Below are 26888 nucleotides of genomic sequence, written 5' to 3'. Positions count from 1 at the left end.
AGGCATTCTTAAGTGAGCAAATTAATGAGTTCTCATGGATGCTAAAAGAATCACATGATTACAATAACGTTCTCCTAAATTGGAGTCTGCTGGTATATCTGTAAATAAGAAATCATTTTCGAAAAAGCGACGTTCTTAAACTGAAATTGTGCAGTTAAAATCTTAAGTTGAAGATCGGTAAAATATAACAGTTTCTGCTGAGGGAGAAAGTGGAAAACTTAAATATGGCTCATTTTTTACAGGAATATTACATCAAATCTTCAATTCTACATTTGGAAAAAATATTGAATGCATATTAACATTATCTTCCTGGTAAAGAGAAAATCTCACACCAACGAAAATGTTAAAATTGCGTGTTGACCTAAGCGATCTTGAGCTTTCACTTAGGTATACTTTGTTTATAATCCTGAATAATTGCGTTGTAATAAATAAGCCACTCCAGGAATCGGTTAAATTTACAAATGTCAGAAGCTGTTAGCTTTAGCGATTAGATCATATTCCAACCTTACGGAGTCTCCCTGTGCCAATTCACAAAATTAAAAACAGAGTAAGTGTTTTGAAGAGAACAGCCAGTGGATCAGTTAATTTTCCTTTACCAATGTCTAAATATACTTAATTACCGTCCACTTGGCTTTCCTCAGAGTTGTTTTGATTCTTTTTCCTTTAAGTCAGCTGAGATTCAGATAATAGTTTTTATTATGTGTATCCTGGTTCAATAATGATTATGACAGACATTCTATTATAACAGTTGTGAAGTGCTTTCAAAAAAAGTTTCTTTCTGGCATACGAAGCTATTCAACCATACTCTAAAAAACTTACGATAACAATTAGTCATTCGGTAAATCAGAACACTGAGTACAATATTAGAGTTAGCTAGAAACATGATATCAGAAATATTGACATGCGTTCAAATTTTGTCTAGAAGTGCTCTATGAACCGCCCTCTCTTTTTCACATTAAATTAAATTGGAGATAGTTTTATGAAATTCATTGAGGCTTAACATTTTATCTAGTGACAAGTTGCAAAATTACCACTCAAAAATTCTAGTTTCTACTTTGATACATTTTGGTAAAGTCATTTGTAATCCATCTTCAATTTCGACATACCCAAAAATGTTAGCATGAAAAAGATACGTGATTTTAAGTGAAGAAGTGGTTCGTTGTAGCAATGTATGTTTAGGTGCATTCCTGCTCATGGTTTAGCTTTTGGCCTTCATTTACTTCAATATAAATATTTTACATTATCTTGATTAAGAACTGTGACAAGACACATGATCCTGAAAAAATGCAACTAAAAGGTTTACGCACCACACTACCACTCAAATAACCCACACCATGCATACATATTCTGAGAAGTATACGTAACTAGATATTTTAGGAATAAATTGGTCCATCATAGCGTAGCCTCGCTCTCAAAGGCACCCAACCCCATCATTTAACGATATAATATGTTCTTAGGAGATATTTTACATCATTCTAAGTGACCTGCCTTTTTCCTCTGTATTTTCAGATGAGGATAAGACCCGCATTGGTTACAGCCAGCTGTATATTCAACCAGATAAGCACCTGTGATAAATTGAGCGGAATGGAAACAATAATAATCTAGCCTTGAGTGGATTGGTAAACTAACCAGGATACGATTAGTCTATAAGGCGGAAATTCTTATCTTTGGTACGCATCATACTCTAGAACGCAGCTGCCTTGCTAACCGTTGCCTAAAAGGTTTTAGTTCACACTTCAAGAAGGGATAAACGCCTTTCGCTGCATCCTTCACAATTACAAACAAAATTTTTCATACTCTACAAACAGTAGAGGCACTAATTTAGGTTGCCATTTTTATCCCTAAGTTTGAACCATTCATTAACCTCAGTGACATTAAGACGATATTTGACAGAGGTCGTAAACTGAGATCGAACAGTGATGCCAAACTTCTTAAAGGGTGTGTAATTGTACTAGTATATGGCTTATTAGGCTCAATTAAATAAGCTTTTTGTCCTTTCTTCGAATAACTCTAATTAATTACGTCTTTCTACAGTAAGTAAGATACCAGAAGATACGAAGACAATCTTACGTATGTTCATATAATTCAATATTTTTCTCTCAATTGCTCTCCTATTAGTGGCATAAATGCTGTATTTTTTTTCTTATAGACGCTTTTTATGGTTTAAAAGTAATGATACTTGATTAAGCTTTTTATGTCAAATTTGTAGGGATACGGTACCTTTATACACTCTTTTTCCTTTTCAGTATTCGGGGACAAATCGCTGGTGATGACACTAGCCAAAGAAAACCTCACAAGCATGTATAAAGTGGTATGATTAAAAAAGTAGTATATAGTGAAGTATTTGGAATAATAAATAAAGAAAACGAAGGGGAATAATTATATAAGCATTACCATGGCCAATTTCAAGCGCAGGATATATTCGTTTAAAGATTGAGCCATGTGGTTATTAAAATATTACTAGCAGTATGGAAGCAATAAAAACACTTAGGCTACGATTGACCAGTAGACCATTGGCAAGGCCAATATAGCTTGATATTTCTAGAGATGCAGTGCTAAATACGGGTGTACCGTTTGAAGAAGTGCTGCGAGACTGTTGAGAAATAGTAGTCAACCTGGAAGTTGTGACAGATTTGGTGCTGGTGGTTCCAGGTACAGAAATGACACTACTACTGTGTTCGATAACGTTGGTTGCAACTGTTGCATGTGTTTCCACATAATCAGATTTTGAAAGCAAAGAGCGGGTTGCTGTTTTTGTTTCAGCGGCTTCTGACATGGTGGAAGTTCTATCGGTATGACTTACAATATTAGAGCTACTGGCTGTTTCATCTGTAGTTTGTGGACTCCATGTGGGGAAAACCGTAATGAAATCATTGACGGTAGCAGTGACTGTCGAAACTATAGCAGGTGAAACAGTTTCTGAACAGACACCAGATTGACAAGAAGTAACTGTGACTAGTGTTGTTTGCTGTTTTGATTCAGTAGCGGAAACAGGAGACCATGTTGTGTATTCAGTGACAGCCCCGTTAATAGTAGCTGTGGCTGTAGAAACAATAGCAGGAGAAGCGGTCTTAGAACAGATGTCAGACTCACAAGAAGTTACGGTAACCAAGGTGGTTTTCCTTCTTGACTCCAGTGTTGACTCCTTTGTTAGTTTCGTGGAAAACATAGGACACCACGTGGTATATGCAGTGACAATCCCATTAACGGTAGTTGTCGCTGTGGAAACGATAGCAAGTGAATCACTCTCGGAGCAAGTGTTAGATTCACAGGAAGTTACGGTAACTAGAGTGGTTTGTTCAGCTGCAGTAGGTATAGCGGAAGTTATTCTATACATAGTTGTACGATCACGGTAAACTCCGGAGGAAGTCTCACCACTGAGGATCCCATATGCTTTAGAAGTTGGAAGAGATGAAAAAGTCATGCTTGCATTATCGCTATGAGAGGTGTGCTTTCTCGTAGATTCCTCCACTTCAGTTTGGCGATTCAGTTTACTAGAGCTAATAGCAGCCGAGGTAACGGAAGGGAGAGAGACAACTGATGAAGACACCGACTCAGAAGAAATTAAAACAGAGTTGGAAGCAGTAGTCATTTGATGGGCGTTGGAAAAGAAGGAACTAGTGGATTTGATTTGATTTTCCGAAGATTTGGAGGAGCTGGGATTGGCCAAAGAGGAGCTTACCGATTCCTGCTTTTTAGAACTGACGACTGAAGATCTACTTACGGTTTTTTGGCTAGATAATTCAGGTTTTCCGGATGCTGAATGAACCCTTGACAAGGAAACGCTAGATGTTAAACCAGTAGACATTGTCGACAAGCCAGTGGCTGCACCTGTAAAGGATGTTGGAGCGCTAGTGATCAAATTTGTTGATGCCGTAGAGGTACTTGTGATCCTTGCATTCATAGCGGATGATTTAGATAAAGGTGAAGCAGTAGTAATCGGAATTGTATGAGATTCAGAGGATTCAAATGGTCCAGAAGTAACTGATGTAGAGACAGTAGAGCTAACGATTACAGTTTGATTACTAGGGTATATGGGTGTAATTCTGTGCATAGTCGGAGTAAAGTAATTGGTAAAACTGTCTCGGTTTGATGATAAAGACGCACTAGCAGGGGATTTTTTATGTGAAGCAGAAAAACTGGTCTCACTTTCGATAGAGGTTATGAATGAACGAGTAGCTGATCCAGAATATGATGTGACAGTGTTGGTATACTCGCTTATAGTAGATGATAGACTGGGGGAAAGGGTAATGTCTGTTTGAGTTGAAGATGTTGCAGAATTAGAAGTTGACGTAAAGGACGAGAAAGGAACAGTAGTGATATCTTTTGATGGCATAGCGCTACTAGTTATGGAAATGCTGGAAATCTCGGTTTCACTACAAGTTGCGCACACAGATATTATCGACTGCGATACTGACGCGGAAGAGCTGATGTAATTCAGAGTGCTGTTAGAGGGTGTAGAGGAGCTGCTGTAACCTGCAGAACTGGTGGATACGGTTGTGGAACCTACAGAACTGGTAGATACGGTTGTGGAACCTACAGAACTGGTAGATACGGTTGTGGAACCTACAGAACTGGTAGATACGGTTGTGGAACCTACAGAACTGGTAGATACGGTTGTGGGACCTACAGAACTGGTAGATATGGTTGTGGAACCTACAGAACTGGTAGATGCGGTTGTGGAACCTACAGAACTGGTAGATGCGGTTGTGGAACCTGTGGATGCAGTTTCGGCGCACTCAGTGCAGACATCACTAGATGTAGAGGAGCTGCTGTAACCTGCAGAACTGGTAGATGCGGTTGTGGAACCTACAGAACTGGTAGATGCGGTTGTGGAACCTACAGAACTGGTAGATACGGTTGTGGAACCTACAGAACTGGTAGATGCGGTTGTGGAACCTGTGGATGCAGTTTCGGCGCACTCAGTGCAGACATCACTAGATGTAGAGGAGCTGCTGTAACCTGCAGAACTGGTAGATACGGTTGTGGAACCTAAAGAACTGGTAGATGCGGTTGTGGAACCTACAGAACTGGTAGATACGGTTGTGGAACCTACAGAACTGGTAGATGCGGTTGTGGAACCTGTGGATGCAGTTTCGGCGCACTCAGTGCAGACATCACTAGATGTAGAGGAGCTGCTGTAACCTGCAGAACTGGTAGATGCGGTTGTGGAACCTACAGAACTGGTAGATGCGGTTGTGGAACCTGTGGATGCAGTTTCGGCGCACTCAGTGCAGACATCACTAGATGTAGAGGAGCTGCTGTAACCTGCAGAACTGGTAGATACGGTTGTGGAACCTAAAGAACTGGTAGATGCGGTTGTGGAACCTACAGAACTGGTAGATACGGTTGTGGAACCTACAGAACTGGTAGATGCGGTTGTGGAACCTGTGGATGCAGTTTCGGCGCACTCAGTGCAGACATCACTAGATGTAGAGGAGCTGCTGTAACCTGCAGAGCTGGTAGATACGGTTGTGGAACCTACAGAACTGGTAGATGCGGTTGTGGAACCTGTGGATGCAGTTTCGGCGCACTCAGTGCAGACATCACTAGATGTAGAGGAGCTGCTGTAACCTGCAGAACTGGTAGATACGGTTGTGGAACCTACAGAACTGGTAGATGCGGTTGTGGAACCTGTGGATGCAGTTTCAGTGCACTCAGTGCAGACATCACTAGATGTAGAGGAGCTGCTGTAACCTGCAGAGCTGGTAGATACGGTTGTGGAGCCTAAAGAACTGGTAGATGCGGTTGTGGAACCTACAGAACTGGTAGATGCGGTTGTGGAACCTGTGGATGCAGTTTCAGTGCACTCAGTGCAGACATCGGTAGAGGACGCATGAGAGCCAGTAGATATTTGTGTTGTTTTTGAGGTACAAGTTCTTGCATGATCAGCAGGGTTTGGAACAGAACAATGTGGTTGGGTAATACTATCATCAAAAGAGTAAACGTATCCTTCAAAATCATCGTTAACCTCAGTACCGTCTGGCAATGTCACACTAATAGGAAGGGTACCCCAAGATACAGCATTTGAATAAACAATTTTCAATGGATAATAGTAACCAGCATACATGTACGTTGAGCCTTTAATGTTAGTAGGCGCATCCGCATTCCATGGTTTAATACCGTTAATGGTGAAATCTGTTGATGTTATTGGAGGCTGATCCTGCTTACAGCATTCAAAGGCAACATTACCTCCAACAGATAGAATTGCTGAATCATCTACAGTAGCGAAACTAAATGTATAGGTACCAGTCTTTGGTGGCAAAAAGTAGCCTGTCATTTCCACAGTCACATTAGTGGGCGTTGTATAGAAACCGAACAGATCCGAACTCCAGTAGGCAGCGCCTTCATCACAAACTTCATCCTCACGTTTCTTGTTTGCATAAGAAAGAGTTTTATTGTCTGAACAAAACCTAACACCGCGCTTCACAGCTACCTGGGTAGAGCTGTCCTCAGAAGAATCATCATCTGAACAGGGACAATTATCTGAAGCGTTACATGGAATTGAATAATCGATGGAAAGTTTCGTTTGTCCACTTACGGAGCCCATTTTTTCTTTATCAGCATATTCATATGCCATATAAGCCGGATTAGAATAAGTAGACGAATCTTTTATTTCGTATTGATAAAAGTTAATAACCATCCCATTTTTCTTCTCCCCGGTTGGCAAACATGCCTCTGTAGTTCCTAAGGCACCCTTGACAAGAGCTAGGAAAAATAGGCCTGTCAAAAGCATATAATGAGAAGTCATTATTATATTTGGTTTGTTGTTCAAAGGTAATAACCATTCTAGAGCAAGAGCTTCTACATAAACTTGCAATAATGAGAGGTGGAAATGTCCCTCTTTATATGTTTATAATTTTGAATTTTAAAGTGTTTTGAGCAAATATGCATTTTATTAGTATTATTTAACGGCAAAAGTACGTCAAAAGAGTTCAGTCATCAATCATTCTTCACAAAGAAACATCTTCTAAGCAAGCTTTGTCCACGATTTACATTAACATCCTATCGACAAAAAAGTCCAAGACCACATTCTAGTACGAACTTACACTTTCCGTAGTGTGGATAGATACCAAACATGTTCCGAAGCGAAATAGAAAGTGTTGTCACGTTTGATACATAATTACTGTCAGGCGCGTTTCGCAACACACGTGACATATTGTACAACAACTTTGTAACGTACGCATTCTTTCCATTCTTTATGCCTTTAAATGAGATTAAAACATAATTCCTAAAGAAGGCCTTAAAGAAAAGAGGAAAACTAGCTTTCGCGTTCCAAAAACTTGAAACTGATAAACATCACTATGATAGAATGAAAAGGGACCGTAATACAAAGTCTGCTGCAAGATTACTACAAGACGCGCTTTAGCAAATCTACCGAGTTACACAACAATCCTGTGACACAACATTCTTTTTGTTCATCATACGCTGCTTGCTTGACCTACAACTTTCTTGAATTTTTGTTCAAAAGGGGAAACTAACTTTAACCCATGAAACTTTAAAACTGACACCATAGGCGATTACTCGTACTGATGTAACACTTCTCTACAGGTGTGACTGTGGAAATAGGGCGAAATGAAAAGCTAAGACAATTTTTGTAAACATTCTGGAAGTTTAAAGCTGCGCAATTTCGAGGACAGAGAAGAAATTTTTTCAAACTTTAATGCAAAGTAAGGTTTGTCGTAAAATAAGGTTTTTCGGCAACAGAAAATACAACAGGCGATATACGCTGAGAGAATATTCTCTTAGAAATAGCCGTAGGAAATGAAGTCCGCAGTTGATATGAAATTGAGTTGAGGGTCCATCCAAAATAAGACGCTCAGGGCTGGCTAACGTAACAGTTCTTTCATGAGGAGAATAATGGAGAAACACAATTTGATTAAGTGCCTGAACTTTGCCAGCTCCATCCGATACCAATGGTTTTTTTTAAACATTTTTCTATTTAAAACTGCTGTAGGGGGAAGGAGAAAAAAGTTAAACCCACGATTAGCAATTTGTGTTTACAATTGTAAATAGTGGAATAGTTTTAGGAAACACTTATAACCAGATCGTGGATATGGTAATCTTTTCGCTTCAAAGATCCTTTTCTGGTTGGTATTGTTAAACCTCAGAACATTCTAGTTTCCGGCCTGTATGGTAGAAATGAAAATATTCACTCTTTTACCTCCACGTTATCAGTGTGGCATATCAATAATACATTCCAAAAGAATGGTCATTTTTTCGGTGTACTCTATGGCATTCCGTATAACCATTAAGATATTGGAAGGCTTCGGACTTCATAATATTTAGCTTATCGAAAGCATACTGATAGCAGAGAATACATACGAGTTCTCAGGACAAAGTAATCTTGGAATAAAAGAATTTTTTTGGTTGTGTTAATAGGCACTCCATTTTAATTGTTTCATTTAACAATCTTGCTTTTTAAAGTATTCAATCGGAGAATAAACTAACCTTAAAGACTACAGCATTTTCTCAATAAGTGTTGGAACTGGTTGCCACGCATATCTATCCATACTTGCAAGAAATTCAGGAAACTATTAGGCGGTAATGTTTATGAGATATCTGCAATTATTTGAACGAAGCCGTTGGCGGATGGTGTCTAGAAGACTACAACTTTGTAAACCAAGTAGATTCTTGTGACGTTTCTTGTTTGTATCAGACTAAGAATGATCAAAGGTATTGCTACTAATGGGAGATCAGGTGCGTTAATGAGAGTTTGGTGTTAACTTCATTTCATTGTCTTTCATAAAGTAGCTACATAAAAAGGTGAGTAGGATTGAAGGGTATTTTACCTTCGTCTCCCCTTGTGGAAAATTTTTGTTCAGATGTATATTGTATATCTGAACAAGCTCACATCATAAAAGTAAGATTCCTACAGCTCATGTGATTTGAAAGTATCATTTTATAGGAGTGGAGATATTGTAGTTTTTGCCACTTTTCTACTTTTCCCTCTAAGTGCACGTACTTCCACCACCGCGTAAACCCTATATTTTCTGCACCGTATGATAACTTACCTTCCAAGCTTCCCTATCTTCAACTTTGAGATATAAGAAGATATAAAGCTTGATGTATACAATAACAATATTAAGCATTTCAAATCAAAAAGAAGAAATTCAACTTACGCTTGATTTATCTGAGATTAAAATTGCCTGATAATTATATTAGTGACTCTTGAGAAACCACTTTCCATATTTTGAAGTATTTGTATCCAAACCAAATGAAAAACCTGTAAAATAGTGCTGTCGTCAATACTATTTTAAAACTATGCGTTAACAAGAAGTAATCAATAACTAACCAATAACGAAAATCAGGCCTGTGACGGTTTCTTAAGCGATATTTCAGAAAGTATATTGATTTTCTATATTTGGTCGAAAAACAGTGGAAGAAAACTAAGTAAAGTACACCTTAACCAGAACCAGAACTAGCAAAAAGACGAAGGCCTTAAAATGTCGTTTGATTTTCATAGGGTCCACTTTAAATAAGACATCAAGACACTTAAGTAATGGAATTTCTAGGAACATTGAAATCTTCACAGAGATAAAAAAATACGACTATGTTAGCGACAGGAGAGTGTGAAGTATTTGTGTCAAAAAGAAATACTGCTGGGTATGATAAACCACTTCTTTCATGTAGTATCCAGAACCTACGTTTATGGGAAGTTGATCTCTTCTTAATGATCTCTATTTGAGGAACTGGAGATCGTAAAAAAGAAGTCGTTGTTACGGCATATACGTTGAAATCTTACGACAACTAAGGAAGGAAAATCTTCCAATTTTATCAATAACTTTGAAGAATGAGATTGAGAAAGCAAATTCGGAAGGCCAGTAACAAATTCGCACGGTTAGTCTTACCATTTAAGTACCATTCCTCCTATTCAGTTTTTTTCTCCCGATCAACAAGCCGGTGGCTGTGGCTAAAATGAGTGAGCAAAAGCAGAGACGCTAACAAATTTAAGAGAGCTAACGATTTTATACAAAACGACATTGTTGTTGTCATGGTAAAATTCCTAAAACTGACTCCAACATAGCCAGCAACCCATCTTTTCTCTTTCTTTTACGTATGGTTTCCTGATCCAGGTTACCAACTCTATGAGGAATATGTTACTTTTTGTAGACCAGCTCTGTAGTATTTAACACTCAGCCTCTAACTATTCTAATTCTTAATTTTCTGCCAGGTATCACCTTCTGTATCCTTTTAAATGCAGATGCCTCGATTATGGACTCTAACTATATTTTTTATCGATGACAAAATATATTAGTCAGCTTACTTAATATGCTGAAAGGCATCTTCTAAGAAAAGTGTAATTTCACCAGATGATTCTGTATTTTGAGAGTATTTTTGTTTACTTGATTGAGGACCATCCATCATTGACAGTATCACGCTACTTATAAGTTTGGTTTTTATCAGAGTATAGTTGCTCCTCAAGTCAAAAGAAGAATTGACAAGTCATTCAATTCAAGCTGCGAAACATTTCCTACTGAAGCAGTTATACTGACAAATTATTCCAACTGACACCTGATACTATGTTTTCACCCAATACCACTAGTATTACTTCTACAAGAGCTTTACGTAACTTATCATGTTATTGTTAATGTAATGTGGGGATAGACAAGGCTTTAACTAAAAGGGACATTTCATTAGCGAAGTACATGTAAAAGCGATATAAAATCTCAAATTAGTATTATTAGTTTTTAGCAGGGCACCCTCCTTTGCTAAAATTTTAATTTGGCCGTAACATGTAGATTTGAAAAATGATATGTCACAATAATTAAGAAAGTTAAGCGTCTTACAATGATACGTATAGATTGATATATAATACCCATCATTTCTGGTTAAATATGACTTCTTATTGCGCTTTTGTTACCTTATTATGGTGGGGTTTTTTTTGATACACCAGCCTCCCTATGACTAATTGGAAATAATAATCATTGCATTGGGAAAGATATGTACCGAAACTTGTAAAGGCTTAGAAATATCGTAATTATTATCAATGTGCATAAATGGAACCCAATTTCAATATTGAACCTTTAAAAATCATATTTAAAAATTGGTAAGAACAATAAAACGATAACACTGATCATTAGTTGGAATATTTTCTATACCAAATTCCACAGAATATACTGTCTTCGACGTCATAATACGGCTTGAGATATCCAGCTCACTAGATAGTTAAAATTAAAGGATTATCAAAAAATTAACAATTTTTAGTCAACTTTGCAACCGGTACTCATGACTTGGTCATAGGGATGTCATCACTCTGTTTAGCAGTGAAGATTCTTCACTTATATTCCAGTAACTACCTAGTCGTTGTGATTTCCCCTGCGTAACTCCTCAAACGCTGCCATATAATTTATTTTCAATTCTTCGTAAGATATTAAGAATCGCATGCGCCTGATGGCCTCTTGGAAAAGTGACTCAGGGTCCTTCTCTAAAGAATCTCTCCACGAGCACTTTGATTTCATGGCAGCATTTAATGAATTCGTTTCATATTCAGGGATAACGCTATCATCGTACAGGTATTGGACAGTGTTGTCATCCAGATAAATAGGGATGCAAGGATAGAAAACTGACATTTGTGCGCTTGTCAAATTTTCCTCAGTGGGTAATAAGTGTAATTTGAAGTTTGCATCTCGTATGAAGTTCTTTTTTGTATGCTTGCAAAGTTTAAATAAAGATTTAGCTTGCAATGGGATCGGATGCCGATATTCTTTGAGGTCATCCCAAGCAATCAAGTTCATTTGGGCAATAATGTCGCGCTGGTGATCTTTCAATAGCGTCCGTAGACGCGGGTCCTTTGGATCAACTAGTTTTTCCTCTGCCAGGTCAATTAAAAATCCATCTGCTACTAAGAACCTGGGCGAAATATACTCTTCTCTGGTAAACTCTGTTTCAGACACCTGTGTGTTTTTTAACTGTTTTACTAATAGAAGCAGAAAGTCTTCTTTAATAAGTTGGAGTGTAACTTTATATTCTTCTGTGCTCTTATAATACTCCTTATCAAACCTAGCTCGTATTCCAGGGTTCGACAGAAAAGTGTTTCTTATATTTTCTAAAGATTGTGTGGTTTTTTCAATGCATATTTTTTCCAGTCTTCTTGCTAATTCTTCAACCAGTTCAATGTATTTTTTATCCTCACCAGCGGCAATCAATAACAAGGTGACTTTGGATACAGGAAAGTCAGGAATTTGATCCAGCACTTCGCTAGAAATCTTACTTACTTTGACAACATTTTTTTCCTGATCAGTACATTCCATTAGTTGATTTTCTAACCGAAGAAGGTTAGCTGATATTTTCTTTTTTACGGCCTCTACTTCAATAAACAGCTGTTCTGCTAAATCTGAATAGGTCGGGTTAGAGACTATATCCTCTACGACAGGTTGTTCTCTAACAATAAATCTAACAACACTCTTTTTATCTGTGGGAGGATTAGATGTTGCTGTATCTGGCAAAACATATGCAATATGTGAAGCTTTCGCTGTCGTCGTCCTCGCACAGTACCAGAATGGAATTTTGCCTTCCCTTTCATTTCTCATTATTTTGCAAAATTTAACGAAAACCCTTTTTCCTAATAGTTGAAATAGCAGATCATCCTTCACAAAATAATAATTCGATTTCAAACCGTCAAGTATGTCGAGGCTCACCGGATTGTAAAGTCTTCTCAAACGCGACCACTTTCTTAAACCGATTTGATCTCTTAAGTAGTTATCGCTCCACTTGTAAAGCCTCCTCTCGTTCAAATATAATAGAAATTCTTCGATTATAATGTACTGATGACTGACATTAATGTCGATTAGTGGATACTCCCGATCAGGTTCGACATTCAATGAAAACTGACAAACTCCTTTTAAGCGAGACTTCTTATCGCTTGACATCGGATATATGTACATGGTTCCCCATTTTGGCAAATATAACCTGCAACATCTACAAGCGAACTTTTTAATCACTTTGTAATGTAATTTACTTTTGATTCTCTTTAGGACTATTCTTCCGTCTTCTAACAGGAAAAACTCTCGAAGAACCAGCTTTATATTCTTAAATAATTCCATAGACTTCACACCAATGAGCACAGATTTAGAGTCTTTCTTTAGTTGTTCCCAGTTTACTAAATCTTGCTGTAATAGTTTTTCGTAGTCGTCGTCATTCGGTAATAGTAATCTTATATCCGGACTCCAAAAATTGACTGGTCTTCGCTTCACAACGTCTATTAGCCATCCATCAATGACTACAAACCTAGCATTGATCTCTAGCATGTCTGCAAAATTATCTGAGTAATCATCTCTGCCGCTCGTGACACCGTATAATTATTGACATTATTGTTCCCACCCTTTAATTATTCAAAAAAAAGCGTTTTGTCCGGGTCACATGTGTTCAAATTCTCGCGACGAGCTTTTCGAGACCGATAGTAATAAAGAATAGAAGAAAGTACTGATCCTCGAAACGAAAGCTTAGAACTCTCAAAAGGACTAGCAAAGGAGATTATACTATTCGCTTAAAGATTTCTTGTCCGAGATTCTTTGTTTTACTGCTCGCTCTACCTCTTTCTAGATTCTATTGCATTTACACGCTCGCTATTTGTTCTTTTTCGACAGAAAGCATATATTAATTATTGTGACTAAGGCTCGGTCGCCATTTGTCTATCAGGGACCATTGAGACAAACATCTTTAATTTAGATAGTTTACTGTGCGAGGTAGCTTTTTGGACAGGGTTGTTGAAGCAATAGGCAGATTTTGGGATTTTTTTGTTTTATTCTTCCACTAGATCTGGCGTTTTAGTTTTGTGTTATTTATCAGGGTTATAATTTTTTTTTATTGGGAGCTCATCGTAATCAAGACATTAAAGGAGATGACAGCGAGCACATCAGTTGCGGTAGGCTGTGCGGTGGGTATACCCGTCGGTGTGGGTATTATAATAGCGGTAGTTTTTTGGTTCAACCTACAAAAAAGGTACAAAAAGGAGGAACAAGACGATCAAGAATTGGAAAGAGCTATTTATGACGAAAGTGGTTTCGTATCCTTTGACAACTTTGGACCCTTGAGAGATAGTAAAGACGAAACAGGACTAACCAGTGCTGAGTTGAAGAATCCTGACCACACGTCTGGTTCATCGGAAGGATCAGCTCAGCCAGAAGAAAAAGATGGCAAATTGCGAGATCATGAGAATCCATTAGGGAAAAGAGATAGTAAATATTATGTGCCAGCATATCGTAGGAAGATAAATTTGTTACAAGTACGAAATAGCAGCTACGGTAATAACATCAAGCAAAAGTCTATTGTCGATTTACCGAGTATGAATAACAGCTCTAATGTATCATTATCTTCGTCCCAACAGCACATAACAAAGAGGCAGATAAGTGTTTATGACCAAATGGTCCCTGTTATTGCTGATGATGGACCAAACTTCTTTACGGATCCTTCGAGTGATACTAATACTAGTAATGACCAAAATAAACCTTCAATGACAGATTTCAAACATAATATTCGGCAATCTAGTAATGAGAATTTAATAAGGAATTTACAAAATCAGGATTTTGGTTCGTACTACCCAAGAAGAGCATCCTCATCATTTTTAAACGGCAACATATCAAACACATCCTTTCATACAAGAAATTCCTCTATAACATCTGTAAATAAACCAGATGCACTGGAAGATGTGTTTGCGACACCAAAAAGTGCGGCTCTGTCGCACTTACCAAGCACGTCTGATAAAAATAGTGAAGAGTCTGATGATTGCAATTCAGTAAAGGGTGCCGTGTCAGCTAAAGCAGACAAAGAAACTAAGGATTTATACAAGTTGCAGAATAACTATGATGTGGGCAATATCGGAGAAATTGCAGAGGAAGATCAATATGAAAACGAATTTACTAACTATTCACAAAGCAAGAGAGAATTCATAGAAAGTTTCAGACCTAAATAATACTGTTGATATATTAAACATTATATTATAGTTAAAATACAAGAAAAACAAAAAAAATACTCAATTCAATCTAAATGTTAAAAGTAAATAAGCTAAACATACAATCTGTTTTTATTTTATGATAAACTATATATAGGACTCAAAACTCATCGAGAAATAATTTTCAAAGTTCACTGTCTCATCTGCATTTATTTTTATATCTTTCTCTTTAAACATGTTATGTTGGATATTTTAGCGCCTGTTTTGTGTTCGCTAAATTTAATGTTTTGTTGTCTCAGAAAAAACTTGTGCTTTTTCCATATTATTCCAAGAAAAGGTGACTGATGGTAAAGTAATAAAAATTGAGGGCCATATAACCGCTTGTTTTCTTTGAGAATATTATTCATCTTGACTATGTATAATATACTCCTATGCTTTTTACAAAACTAAATGTCCAACAGTTGAAAATCGCCGCTCTATGATCCATGCTTCTCAACTTGGGTTTAATGGCAGGACTGACCCATTATCCGTAGAACCTCCTGACGCCATATCATGATCTTTTGCCTTCTTAGCTTCATTGTGCAGTGTGTCTGCCTTTTTATCCAACAACTCGTTAAAAAAATCATACTCTCCACTATGGGAACCAAGACCTTCATCCTCTGTGTGGGATACGATTCCTTGGTGTACCACATGAGATGCGACCTCCCTATTTTCAGCAGGTTTCTCAACCGGAGGATTTGGGTTAGTAGTAGCTAAAGACCTTAAGGTTTCCCAGAAATCTAAACCGTCTTCATCTCTTAATGGAGTATCGGATCTGGATGTTGTTCTTGATATTTCTGATTGATCAATATGGCTGAATTTGTTGGTTGTCAAAGAGGATGAAGAATGATGTCCAGAAAGTTCACTTTTTTTTTTGTCTCTTTTTTTAGTTTTGCTACTACTACTTCTTGCCGAATTTGGAGATGGATTAAGTAACTTGTTCAAGTCGGCACCTCTTGTCGCGTCTGATGAACCTAAATGAGGTCGTATTGTTGGTGGTAAATAATTAAAATGAGCTATTCTATTGGGGCCCACATCAGGCGGCATCTCAGAACCGCTTGTTGTATATGAAGCCGTAGAGCTTGGTGCCTTACCGCCTGTTCCATTAAAGTTTGGTGACATGCTATTGGCACTGGCATTTCCTGTAATAATTTCACTAGTCGTAGTAGTAGAGTTGGTTGGAACCAGCGTGCTTGCTTGAGGATAAAACACAGACGGGCTGTTTGTCCCTCTATTACTTTGTGGGCCAAGTTCATTCGCGTTATCAACAGAGCTATGTGAAGTGGGTTCCAAGCTAAATGCGTTATAGTTGGGGGTTCTTGATAAGAAATCACTATCCATATTGTCAAGAGAAGTTCTGTATTCCGGGTTAAAAGTATCGTTGTTTGAACCTAACCCAGGAAGACCGTTTACCAATTGTCTACCCATATGTGGAAAACTATCGATTAGTAAAGAGTTTCCATTAATATTCCCATTATTTGTCAAATTAACGTTATTGCTAACGGGGTGTTCTGTGGACGTGACGTAATGGTTATGAATATGCTGATGTATGGAAATTTTCAAAGAGTACTTTTTAGCTTGATCAACCAGCTCCTTTACCAATTTGGTACTGTCGATAGTTCCATTCGAGATTGATAGACCTTGACCATCTTTCAATGTGAATTTCCATTGCGTACTGGAGGAATTCGGTTCTCTTGTTTTCACAGTAGAGGATGCATGTTTCGGAGAATCCGAAATACCAGCGTTACTCATCATATGCTCATCGAGAGAAGCTGGGATGAATGCTGGTGGGAGGTTTGTCTGAGGACTATCCGGAATTCCTCCCAGACTTTGCTTATTCATGGGAGATAGACTTTCAGAAGGTAAAGAGACTTTGCTCCTACTACTACTTATATGAGGCTGACTGACCTGCATCATTCTTATGGGGGGAGGTACAGAAATATCTTTTAAGGGGGGCAATGACTGTTGCTTAGTTTCATTTGAACTATCTTTATCATTCTCTTTTAATCTTGGTAATTTACTTGATTCTATCTCTTTAACATTCACTATATCTTGCTTTATTAATGAAGCGTTATTCTGTTGGGATAGTTGTGACTGTTCCTCGTTATTTAGTGCATAATCCGGCCGTATATCCGAATCTACAATAGGTTGTTGTCGGAGTTTGCCATCTTTAATATCTATGTTTTTGTTTTCTTTGATAGCTTTGGTTATTACCTCCGATGCTTGCCCTCGTACTACCATTGTAATGATTTTCCGCCATCTATTTCTACACGTTAAACTTGGTCTAAATTCCATTTCCGATGAAATCTTCCTCCATTTCGTGCCGTATGCTTTAACTTTACTTATCAAATTCAAATCTTCCCCAAGGGTCCACTCTCTCAGCCTCCCCTTACTTCCAGGCCCCAACACTTCAATGTATCTCTTGGCACATTGGTCCTCTGTCCTGCCCGGAATGTCCATGGAGATACTCAGCCAGTGAGGTCCATGCTCTTCATAAGCTTTCAAAAGCTGCTCATCCTCTTCTTGTGTCCATTTGCCTTTTTTCAAGTTTGGATCAAGAGATCCTGTCCAACGCTTTCTTACATCCTTGGAAGTTCTAACGGTGTGTTTGAATCGCGTGGCTAAAACATCCCAAGCGATACATTTCGAAAGATGGTTTGACTGTTGAATTGTTTTAACGTCTTCAAGTCCATTTCCATAGCCCAATTCCTTCGCAGATTCATCCACCAGTGACCGTAACATATTGTCATCGTCCTTTGACCAGGAATTTCTTCCATTTTTCCTGTGTGTCTGGTAACCCAGGGATTCAGTCACTTCAAGTAAATCAAAACCGGTTCCCCTTCTTGGCTTACCTTTCCGTATATCTTTGGTGCTCGTATTCGACATGATCTCGATAAGTTTTAATGAGAAACAAAAATGAGCAAAGTCAGCTTCTCCCTATGCCCACAGGAAACGAGGAATTGTTGCAGAGGAGGATTCGATTAGCAAACCAAATAGTCAGAAAGCAAATACTTAAGCACAAAGAACGTATACTAGTTCTCTATAGTACACTAAAAAACAGCCAATTAATTCCGATCACTTTTCAGTTTGTCTGAGGTTTTCTTCTACTACTGGACCCTATTTCTTCTATAAGTTTTATCATAATTATTCGTTTTCATTTTTTTTTCTTCGTCTTGCTCATCGCATTGTTCGGACCAAAAAAAGGAAAGTAAAAGAAAAAAAAAGGAAAAAATTTAATTTCTCCGGTTCACATCGTCAAAGGTGATTTCCCCACATCTTTTTAAGTTTTTCCGGAGTACGTAAAAAGGGATTGACATTTCTTCGAGAAATTGATCTAAAAGTATTCAAAATCAGCATATGATAATCATTGTGGTGATTTCGAGCTCTAGAAGGTTACTACTACTACCTGTAGTCTTTGAAGACCTTCAGGACACTAAGTTGCTCCAGCATTGATCTTATTCTCCGTTTTCTCAGCACCAGAACGAGAACTATAGGAGACAATGTTACTGAACCCAGATCAGGTTATTAATCTAGTTCGAAATGTTTATGAGGTTGATATTAAACAATTTTATTCACAGTTACGACTAAAGAACCTAAGAGGATTGTTGGATCATGCCGCCCATCTCTTTGAGGTCTACTTGCGGGATTCCGAAATAAACCAGGAAATGGAAGCCCTGACGGCCTTTATTATTGGTGGTTATTACTTGTACCTCGTTATCCCACAGTCATTGCAATTTCAAACAAGAAATAATCTCTATAGCAGCTATGCTAAGCTAAAAAATGACTATCAAGACGAACAGATAATGAGCTATGTGTTAAAAATAGTAAAGGAGGAAAGTAATATGATCGTCGACCGGTATTTATCAGACTCGAATAGGATTTCTAGAACCATTACAAGAAAAAGGGCCTATTCTTTACCTCTACGACCACTCCCTGTTCATATGGCTTCTTTGTCGATACTTAATCAATTGGAGAATCCAAGACATGAAACTCCAAAAGTCTCAGCAAAATCAATAAATGATACTTCAGTGAAGGACATTCCTGGAGAAAGAAATCAAGCACATTTCAGCAAGAAATTGGGAGCTGATTCTGAAAGTACAGAGAATACTAGCAAAGTATTCTTGTCAATGCCTTCGTATTCAAAGTTGAATACTGGAAAAGATTTTTTGTTCAAAACCCTATCGAGTCCAGCAACAGCTCCCACAGTTCATTCTTTCGAAGTCTCGTCGCAAGTCGAGGACTCAACCGAAGATTTGTCTTCTATATCCAAAGTGGAAAAGCAAAAGGAAGAAGAAGAAAAAGAAGACATAGATAAGGAAAGAGAAAAGAAAACTGTACGGTCTTCTGCGCTCAATAAGCTACCAACGATTGAAGATTCAACCAGCTTATTATCTCAGTTATCCATAACTGGACTACAAAATCCATGCAATACATGTTACATTAACAGTATAATTCAATGCCTGTTTGGCACCACCCTATTTCGAGATTTGTTTTTAACAAAGAAATATAGGTTGTTCCTCCAAACTGATAAATATCCGAGGGAAGTTCAGCTTTCTCGCTCTATTTACGTTTTATTCAAGAAAATGTATTTGAATGGTGGAGAGGCAATTGCGCCAAATGGGTTCTTGAAAATGTGCAAAAAGTTGAGACCTGATTTGAATATCCCAGACGACCAGCAAGATACTCAAGAGTTTTTATTGATCATTCTAGCACGACTTCATGAAGAACTGTCAAATGGAACTGTTACCGAGTATTATCCTGATCTCGTTTCTTATGATGCTAATGCGTTTCAGGTCAACCCATCCAAGTATCAGAAATGGTATGAGGGAAGCGTTCTTACAGACGGTTTATCTCCGATTGATTACATATTCCGTGGGCAGATGGAGAACATACTTAAATGTCAGCGCTGTGGTAATTCTTCCCACAGTTATTCCACGTTCTATGTTTTGTCACTTGCAATTCCAAAAATATCTTTGTATAGTTTTACTAGCAAATCCAAGAAAATTAAATTAGAAGATTGCATAAACTTGTTCACAAGTGATGAAGAATTATCCGGCGATAATTCTTGGGATTGCCCTAATTGTGGGACTACTGATTTAAAAACCAAAATAAATGAAAGCACTAGTCAGAAAAAAAAATCAACATTTTTTAGCTTTCATTCTAGATCAAGGTCAAAGTCCCCTCATCATCATCATCATCATCATCATCACAGCCATGATAATACGGAAAAGCATTCAAAAAAATGGAACTCTAGGAAACTAACCACTGTAAAGAGTTCTGATTTTATAGTTCTACCTCCGATTCTTGTCATCCATTTATCAAGATTTTACTATGATCTAACAAGAAAAAATAATACCGTAATAACATACCCTCTGATCTTGAACGTCATTCTGAAAAACAACAAGGTAGTTCGATATAAGTTATATGGAACAGTAAATCACATAGGAAACCTTGTTAATGGACACTATACTTCTGATGTAAATAAAGAAAAGAACCATGAAATTGGCCTGAATAGACAGGTTTGGATAACGTTCGATGACGATTATATCAAACAACATCACCACGATGATTTTGAAGCGGGCAAAACGGAAGTTTCTAGTAGCGAAGTATATGTTTTATTTTACGAAAGAATGGATGAAAGCGAATATAAAGAAGAATGTTTTTAATAGAGTCGTATTTTTGAATTTTCTTTAAATATTATATATATATATATATATATATATATTATATTTGTTAAATTACTGAAAAAAATATGTACTTGATTAGGTAGGTTACGATTTCCCAAAGTTTTAACAAAAAGAAAGAAAATAATAGATTGACAAAGAATATATATAACCGAAATTCCAGCGTGTTGTCGTTTTTTTTTTTTCATATTTTTTTTCCGTTAAATTGAGTATATCGACTGAATACGTTTTCTCTAGTTGAATTGAGGACCAGCCGCTAAAACATCTGGAGTAGCTCTGTCTTGGTAAATCTTGAAATTTTCAACAAACAGAGTAGCTAAACTAGTAACGGCACCCTTGTACTTAGTTTCACCTTGAGACCAGTTTTTAGCAGGATTCAATAGCTCAGCTGGAACACCTTTAACCTTGGTAGGCACTTGCAAGTTAAAAATTGGCAAAGATTCATATGTTTCATTGGCCAATGAACCATCATGAATAGAATCCAATATGGCTCTTGTGTACTTTAATGGGCAACGTTTACCACCAGATACATAAGAAGAACCAGTCCAACCTGTGTTGATTAAGTATGCATTAGCCTTGTGTTGAGACATCTTGGCTGCAAGCATAGTAGCGTATCTAATTGGGTGCAAAGCTAAGAAGGGTTGACCGAAACAGGAAGAAAATGTTGGTTCAGGTTCAGTGACGCCTTGCTCTGTTCCAGCCATTTTTGAAGTGTAACCGGAAATGAAATGATACATTACTTGTTCAGGAGTCAGTTTGGATACTGGTGGTAGAACTCCCGAAGCATCGCAAGTTAATAGAATAATATTCTTTGGATGAGAGTCCGCCAAACATGGAATCTTGGCACTTGGGATATAGTCAATTGGGTAAGCACATCTAGTGTTTTCAGTAATGGAAGAATCGTCATAGTCAACAACATGCGATTTCTCGTCATATTTTACATTTTCCAACACAGCACCAAACTTGATAGCGTCAAAAATTTCGGGTTCTTTTTCAGCAGACAGGTTAATACATTTGGCGTAACAACCACCTTCGATATTGAAGACACCATGATCGGACCAACAATGTTCATCATCACCGATTAACAGTCTATGTGGGTCTGCAGATAAAGTTGTTTTCCCCGTACCACTTAAGCCAAAGAACAAAGTTACGTCACCGTTTTGAATACCCTGATTGGCGGAAGAGTGGAGTGTTAAAACGTTATGGTGGACAGGCATCAAGTAAAACATAACCGTGAAGATACCTTTCTTCATTTCGCCAGCGTATTCGGTACCCAAAATGATCATTTCCATTGCTTTGAAATTGATTTCTATGGTACTCTTTGAAGACATATCTTGGGTGTGCAAATTGGCCGGGAATTGGCCAGCATTCCAAACGGTAAAATCTGGTTCACCGAAATGAGCTAGTTCTTCTTCAGTAGGTCTAATAAGCATATTTGTCATAAATAACGCATGATAAGCCCTCGCACAAACAACACGGACTTTGATTCTGTATTTTGGATCCCAACCAGCAAATGCATCAACTATATAAATGTGGTCTCTTGTCCTCAAATAATCTGCAGCTCTTTCACGATTGATAGACCATGTTCTTTCAGAACATGGTTTATTGACAGGACCCCACCAGATTTCGTCTTTCGAGGTAGGTTCTTCGACAATACGTTTGTCCTTTGGAGACCTACCGGTTTTAACACCAGAATAAGCGATCAACGCACCACTCGATGAAATGACAGTCTTCTTCTCTTTTAAACCGTCCTCATACAAGACGGCTGCTGGAGCATTACGTCTTATGGTGGTAACTTCGTCACTTAGAGCCAATTCTTGTCTGATTTTTTGTTCAACTTCGGAAGTAGATCCTACTGTGCAATTCATTTTAGAAGGAGACATATTGTTTTTTTTTATAGAATACTTGATTGATTAAACGTGGTTTTTTATTATTTTTTTTTTTTGGATTAAACAAATATGGTTATTGTTTAAGTTGAACCGAAGATATGTGGACGAATATCTGGAAAAGGATGTTCGTTGAATGTTTTACTTCTGTATATGTAAAAGCTAAACAAAAGAAGGAATTACATATGGAAGAGAATGTACTTACACTAAGAAAACTTCACTGCCCTTATATACCTTTCTTTTTTGTGTTCATCTATGTTTTGCTCAGTTTTCTTATTCCCCAGCTAAGTGTTACTTAATACACAAAAGCACCGTTGTCCAACCAGAAGTGGCTAAGCTTTACAGTCCTGTTTGGGCCCTTTATCCGCCTATCCATAATGTTATGCAACCTAATACTTGTTAGTGTAGTGGCATAAATCTCCCTTGCATAACTTAAAATACCCGGAGCTTCTGAAAAATGGGGAACACAGCCGTACCGGATGAAAGGAAGTTTAGTTTTCTGTTATTGTACTTCAAAAAAAGAAAAGAGCAGCTTCCAAAACGGGAAAGTCAGATCTCCATTCATCCGTCGCTGCCCGATTTGTTCCGAGGGTTGGTATAGCATTATTCCGATCTGTTCCGAAAACCCACACCTGGCGGGGCTAGATATCAAGTATACTAGTGGAAGTAGATGAACATCAGTTGGTTATATGCATATAAAAGTATATATTAAATTAAAGTATTATCTTGGTTATTACTGGGATAACGGTTGTTGCATGCTTGCGTGCAACGGTTAGTCTGTACACAAATGGCGCTGCTCGCCGAGTTTTGTGCACAGGGAAAACACAAATCTTGTGCTTAGCGTCCTTATTTTTTTTTCTTCTGCTTTCTTCTTCATCGTATCATCATCAGATATCAAAACTACGTAGTTAAAGCGATGAGAAGATATGTTTGGTTGCTTAGCGTTTTCTAATTTCTCCTGTGCTTTCATTATGGATTCGATGACAAATTCGTCAACATGTGTTCTCCATGTTATTTGTTCTTCAAACTCTAAGTTCTCCTCGATGTGTGTTGCGACATTCCCTGTGAATCTTAGGGGTAAAACTTTATCTTCACAGTAAAGTTGTCTTATGGTTATGATGCCTCTTGTGGCGGCCTCCATGACATTCTCATCCTTTGACTTCCGTAAAAATCTTAACTCTTGGAATGTTGTCAAGCAAATTGCAAATCTCAATAGCCTGTTCTGTGCTAGCTTAAAAATGCGTGCAGAGTGCCTTAGCCATGAAGTTGCGTCGAAGACAAAATATGTAGTTTTGAAATCGATTTCTGGATAAGCAATTTCTGGATGAACAGATTTCATGCACTCCAGGAATAAAGCCTCATTTTCCCTCTCATTGGCATAGCTGATATTAGTCTCCAAATTATTGTTACAGTTCGGGACGTACCATGAAGTATATAGTGATGCGCTTAAAAATTCCCCGTTCTTATCAAAGCATGTATAATCAGGACGTAATTTCTTGTAGCCAACATAGTGGAAGATATTATCACCGTTAATGACGCTTAGTTCCGGAACAGCGTGTAAATCAGTATTGATCTCACTTCTTGCCTCAGAGATGTCAAAAATGCTTTCCAGGGTACTTAATACTGGTACACTACTGCGTATATTGGTCAAGGGTTCAAGCTTGTAAACTAAATCCCTTAATATATTATTACTTTGAAGTGATGAACAGTTTACCAACGGATCATGTCTGACTATTACACCCAGTGGAAAACTTCTCGATACCTCTCTGAAAAGAAAAATAATTCTGCATGCTCTTTTCCAAAACTTCTCACCATTTTCATCCTTATCATCAAATATAATCCCATCTGTCGGTGAATCCAATGCCATATAATCCCTTATGCCAATCTCTTGAAAATTGTCTTCACTACTGATGGAATGCGTGTTCTTTTGGCAAATTGCATCAAACCATAATGTTCCCCAACAACCCCAAATTTCTGGTAAATCTTCATTTTCATTAAAGGAATTTAACAGCTCGGAAAGATTTAATTTACTATATTCGTTGCATAAATCCCCAATAATAGAATTCGATGTTTCGTTATCCAACAAATATGCTATCAAAACATTCATAAATGTGACCATCGTATCCCACGGAAACATTCTCTTAATAATTACTATCCAGAACTCTTTACTAATTGGATCATTCAATTGATTACTTTTCAAGCAAATTGAGATGATGAAGTATATCCATGGTAGAACATGAGGTAACGCAACTCCTAAAGGGCCGTGCAAAAACTTTCGAAGTACTATCATACCGCATTTTAACGATGTCATATTCAAGAACTTCAAAGTTTCCAACCAAGCCTCATTCGTTAGCATTGAAGGCAATATCGGGCGCCTTAGAGTATCAATGTCATTAAAAAATTCCACAAGTAAATCAGGATCAGACATAGATGTGGTAGAGCTCATCGTTTCATCGTCATCTTCGTTACCATTTCGGCTATTACCTGTTGAGCTTTCGGTTACGGAAGAGTCGTTATTGGAAGTTTTTTTACGCTCTTTCTTGTCCTTCCTTTCTTTCAGATACTTCGGTAATTCAAATAATATTGCAAAGGGATTTTTTGGTTCTCCAAATCCAACAATTTGTAAAATATGCGATTGTGCAAAAGATGGACCATGTCTGAAAAAGTACTTGAAAAAATCAGGATTCTGAATAAACATATCCTCACAATTGAAAATATTGCAGCCGTTCGCATCTATACCGAATTTCTCGATGAAATAACTCAATACGACATTTTGTAAATCTGGACTTTCCAGAAAACTAGGCAGTAGCATGGCTTCACTATGTTTTAAATACTCAATTAATAAGGAATTCCTGAGATTTCCATTATTTCTTTCAACAAACGCTCTTTGATAAATATTATCAATGACCAGTTGCATATATTGTGGAGATGGAGTGAATGTTTCCTGACAAAAAACGCTTTTACCCAAATTTACAAAAGCTTCCAAAGTGTTCTGTTGCACGGTAGACATATGGTAATATAACTTGCCATGATTGTATGTGTATTTCATCGCTTCAGTATACCAGTGCTCGGCACTTAGTTTCCAATCGATGAAACTTGAGGGGTAAAGTGCTATAGCCATTCTTGATAAGTCACCTAATCTTTGTAACCAAGTTATTGAATATTTGGAGGGTATATCAGAAATCATGGTGGATAACGATATAAAGACGTGAGTGATAAATTGACAACAGACTTCAGGGTCCATGAAGTTGGAAAAATTTTTGAGAACGTCTAGAAATGTTATCGTACCATAAACCCATAGCCTCCTTTCGATTCTATATATTTCGACAATTTCTTGGCCAATTACCAAATCATGAGGTGGTTGAGATGGCAATAAAGCGGTTGTGATAAAAGTGACATAATTATTAACCAGTTCTGTGTTGATTTTATAGATAGTCCATAGACTTTTCAATTCAGTTGTTTGAGAATTTGTAAGCTGTGAGCACCGTTCTTGCAACTCAATTTCTTGCTTAACTATTACTCTGTATAGTTCTTGTAATTTTTGTATCAAAGCAATGCCTGATCTTTTATTATTTGCGGGTTTGCAAGCATCATTTTCGTCCCGTTCATTTTCATCATCATTATTATTAATGTTATTATCGTGGTTACCATTGTTGCTGTCGTCGTTGTCGTCGTTTCTGTTTTCGTTGTTGTCGTCGTTTTTTTCACCTTTATACTCATCACAAACATTTTCACTATTACTAGATTCACGCTGAAAATTACTGACAATTCCATTATTGGACTGTCCATCTGATTCTCCATCGACAAAAGCAAACGAGCTTTTTGAAATGTTTTTTGGCTTTACCACATTTTGCGAGCCACGTTTTTCATATGTAGTGTTCTTTGACTGCTTGTTGAGGGGTTTAGATAACAAAGCAGAGGACTGTGTAACTTCAACCAAATTTTCTTCTTGCATAGATAGTTTTTGTCTACCCATAAATTTGAAGGATTTATTTGATCTTGAATGATTGGTTGTTGTTTTTTCTGATTGGGTACTGTCATCATTTCTGTCTTCGCTATTAGAAAATTTTGATCTGCTTATTCGCCTCTTACTGCAATTTATATCATCGTTAACTGAGTTTGAGTTCTGTCTTTTGAAAGAAGGATTCAGTACCTGGAAATCGGATAGTTCCAACCTTGTGGTGGCGTTATGCACCAATCTTGGAAAGGATGAAATGTTAGATGGCCGCTGCGGCTGTGATATAGATAGGAATATTGAACGAGTATTTTCATTTTCAGAAAGCCTTATTGGATTTTGAACAGAAGTTTTCGGCATAATATAGTAATATACAATGCAACCGCTTTGTTCCTTAATATGGATCACACACGTCTATACCCCTGGGGTTT

The 26888-nt window shown here is 37.6% G+C and overlaps 7 protein-coding genes across 7 annotated transcripts; 2 read left to right on the top strand and 5 right to left on the bottom strand.

Annotated features, from left to right (window-relative positions):
* Positions 1–2449: 2449 nt before the first annotated feature.
* On the bottom strand, positions 2450–6751 carry FLO10 (Flo10p; the record flags this gene model as incomplete). The annotated part of the gene is made up of 1 exon (XM_056224015.1): positions 2450–6751. The coding sequence occupies one exon, from the start codon at positions 6749–6751 to the stop codon at positions 2450–2452; it is 4302 nt and encodes a 1433-aa protein (XP_056077976.1).
* A 4549-nt stretch (positions 6752–11300) lies between these two features.
* SIR1 (Sir1p) lies at positions 11301–13250 on the bottom strand (the record flags this gene model as incomplete). Its single annotated transcript, XM_056224014.1, has 1 exon — positions 11301–13250. The coding sequence occupies one exon, from the start codon at positions 13248–13250 to the stop codon at positions 11301–11303; it is 1950 nt and encodes a 649-aa protein (XP_056077975.1).
* A 593-nt stretch (positions 13251–13843) lies between these two features.
* SKG1 (Skg1p) lies at positions 13844–14914 on the top strand (the record flags this gene model as incomplete). Its single annotated transcript, XM_056224013.1, has 1 exon — positions 13844–14914. One exon carries the CDS (start codon positions 13844–13846, stop codon positions 14912–14914), a length of 1071 nt encoding a protein of 356 aa, XP_056077974.1.
* Positions 14915–15385: 471 nt separating this feature from the next.
* BAS1 (Bas1p) lies at positions 15386–17818 on the bottom strand (the record flags this gene model as incomplete). Its single annotated transcript, XM_056224012.1, has 1 exon — positions 15386–17818. The coding sequence occupies one exon, from the start codon at positions 17816–17818 to the stop codon at positions 15386–15388; it is 2433 nt and encodes an 810-aa protein (XP_056077973.1).
* Positions 17819–18432: 614 nt separating this feature from the next.
* Positions 18433–20598, top strand: UBP11 (ubiquitin-specific protease UBP11; the record flags this gene model as incomplete). Its single annotated transcript, XM_056224011.1, has 1 exon — positions 18433–20598. The coding sequence occupies one exon, from the start codon at positions 18433–18435 to the stop codon at positions 20596–20598; it is 2166 nt and encodes a 721-aa protein (XP_056077972.1).
* Positions 20599–20849: 251 nt separating this feature from the next.
* Positions 20850–22499, bottom strand: PCK1 (phosphoenolpyruvate carboxykinase PCK1; the record flags this gene model as incomplete). Its single annotated transcript, XM_056224010.1, has 1 exon — positions 20850–22499. The coding sequence occupies one exon, from the start codon at positions 22497–22499 to the stop codon at positions 20850–20852; it is 1650 nt and encodes a 549-aa protein (XP_056077971.1).
* Positions 22500–23274: 775 nt separating this feature from the next.
* On the bottom strand, positions 23275–26817 carry ESL2 (Esl2p; the record flags this gene model as incomplete). The annotated part of the gene is made up of 1 exon (XM_056224009.1): positions 23275–26817. The coding sequence occupies one exon, from the start codon at positions 26815–26817 to the stop codon at positions 23275–23277; it is 3543 nt and encodes a 1180-aa protein (XP_056077970.1).
* Between the last annotated feature and the right edge of the window lie 71 nt (positions 26818–26888).

Source organism: Saccharomyces mikatae (genome assembly GCF_947241705.1).
Source record: "Saccharomyces mikatae IFO 1815 strain IFO1815 genome assembly, chromosome: 11".
Lineage (NCBI taxonomy): Eukaryota > Fungi > Ascomycota > Saccharomycetes > Saccharomycetales > Saccharomycetaceae > Saccharomyces > Saccharomyces mikatae.
Note: the sequence above shows the minus strand (reverse complement) of the source record. Positions and strands in the feature narration are given on the sequence as shown.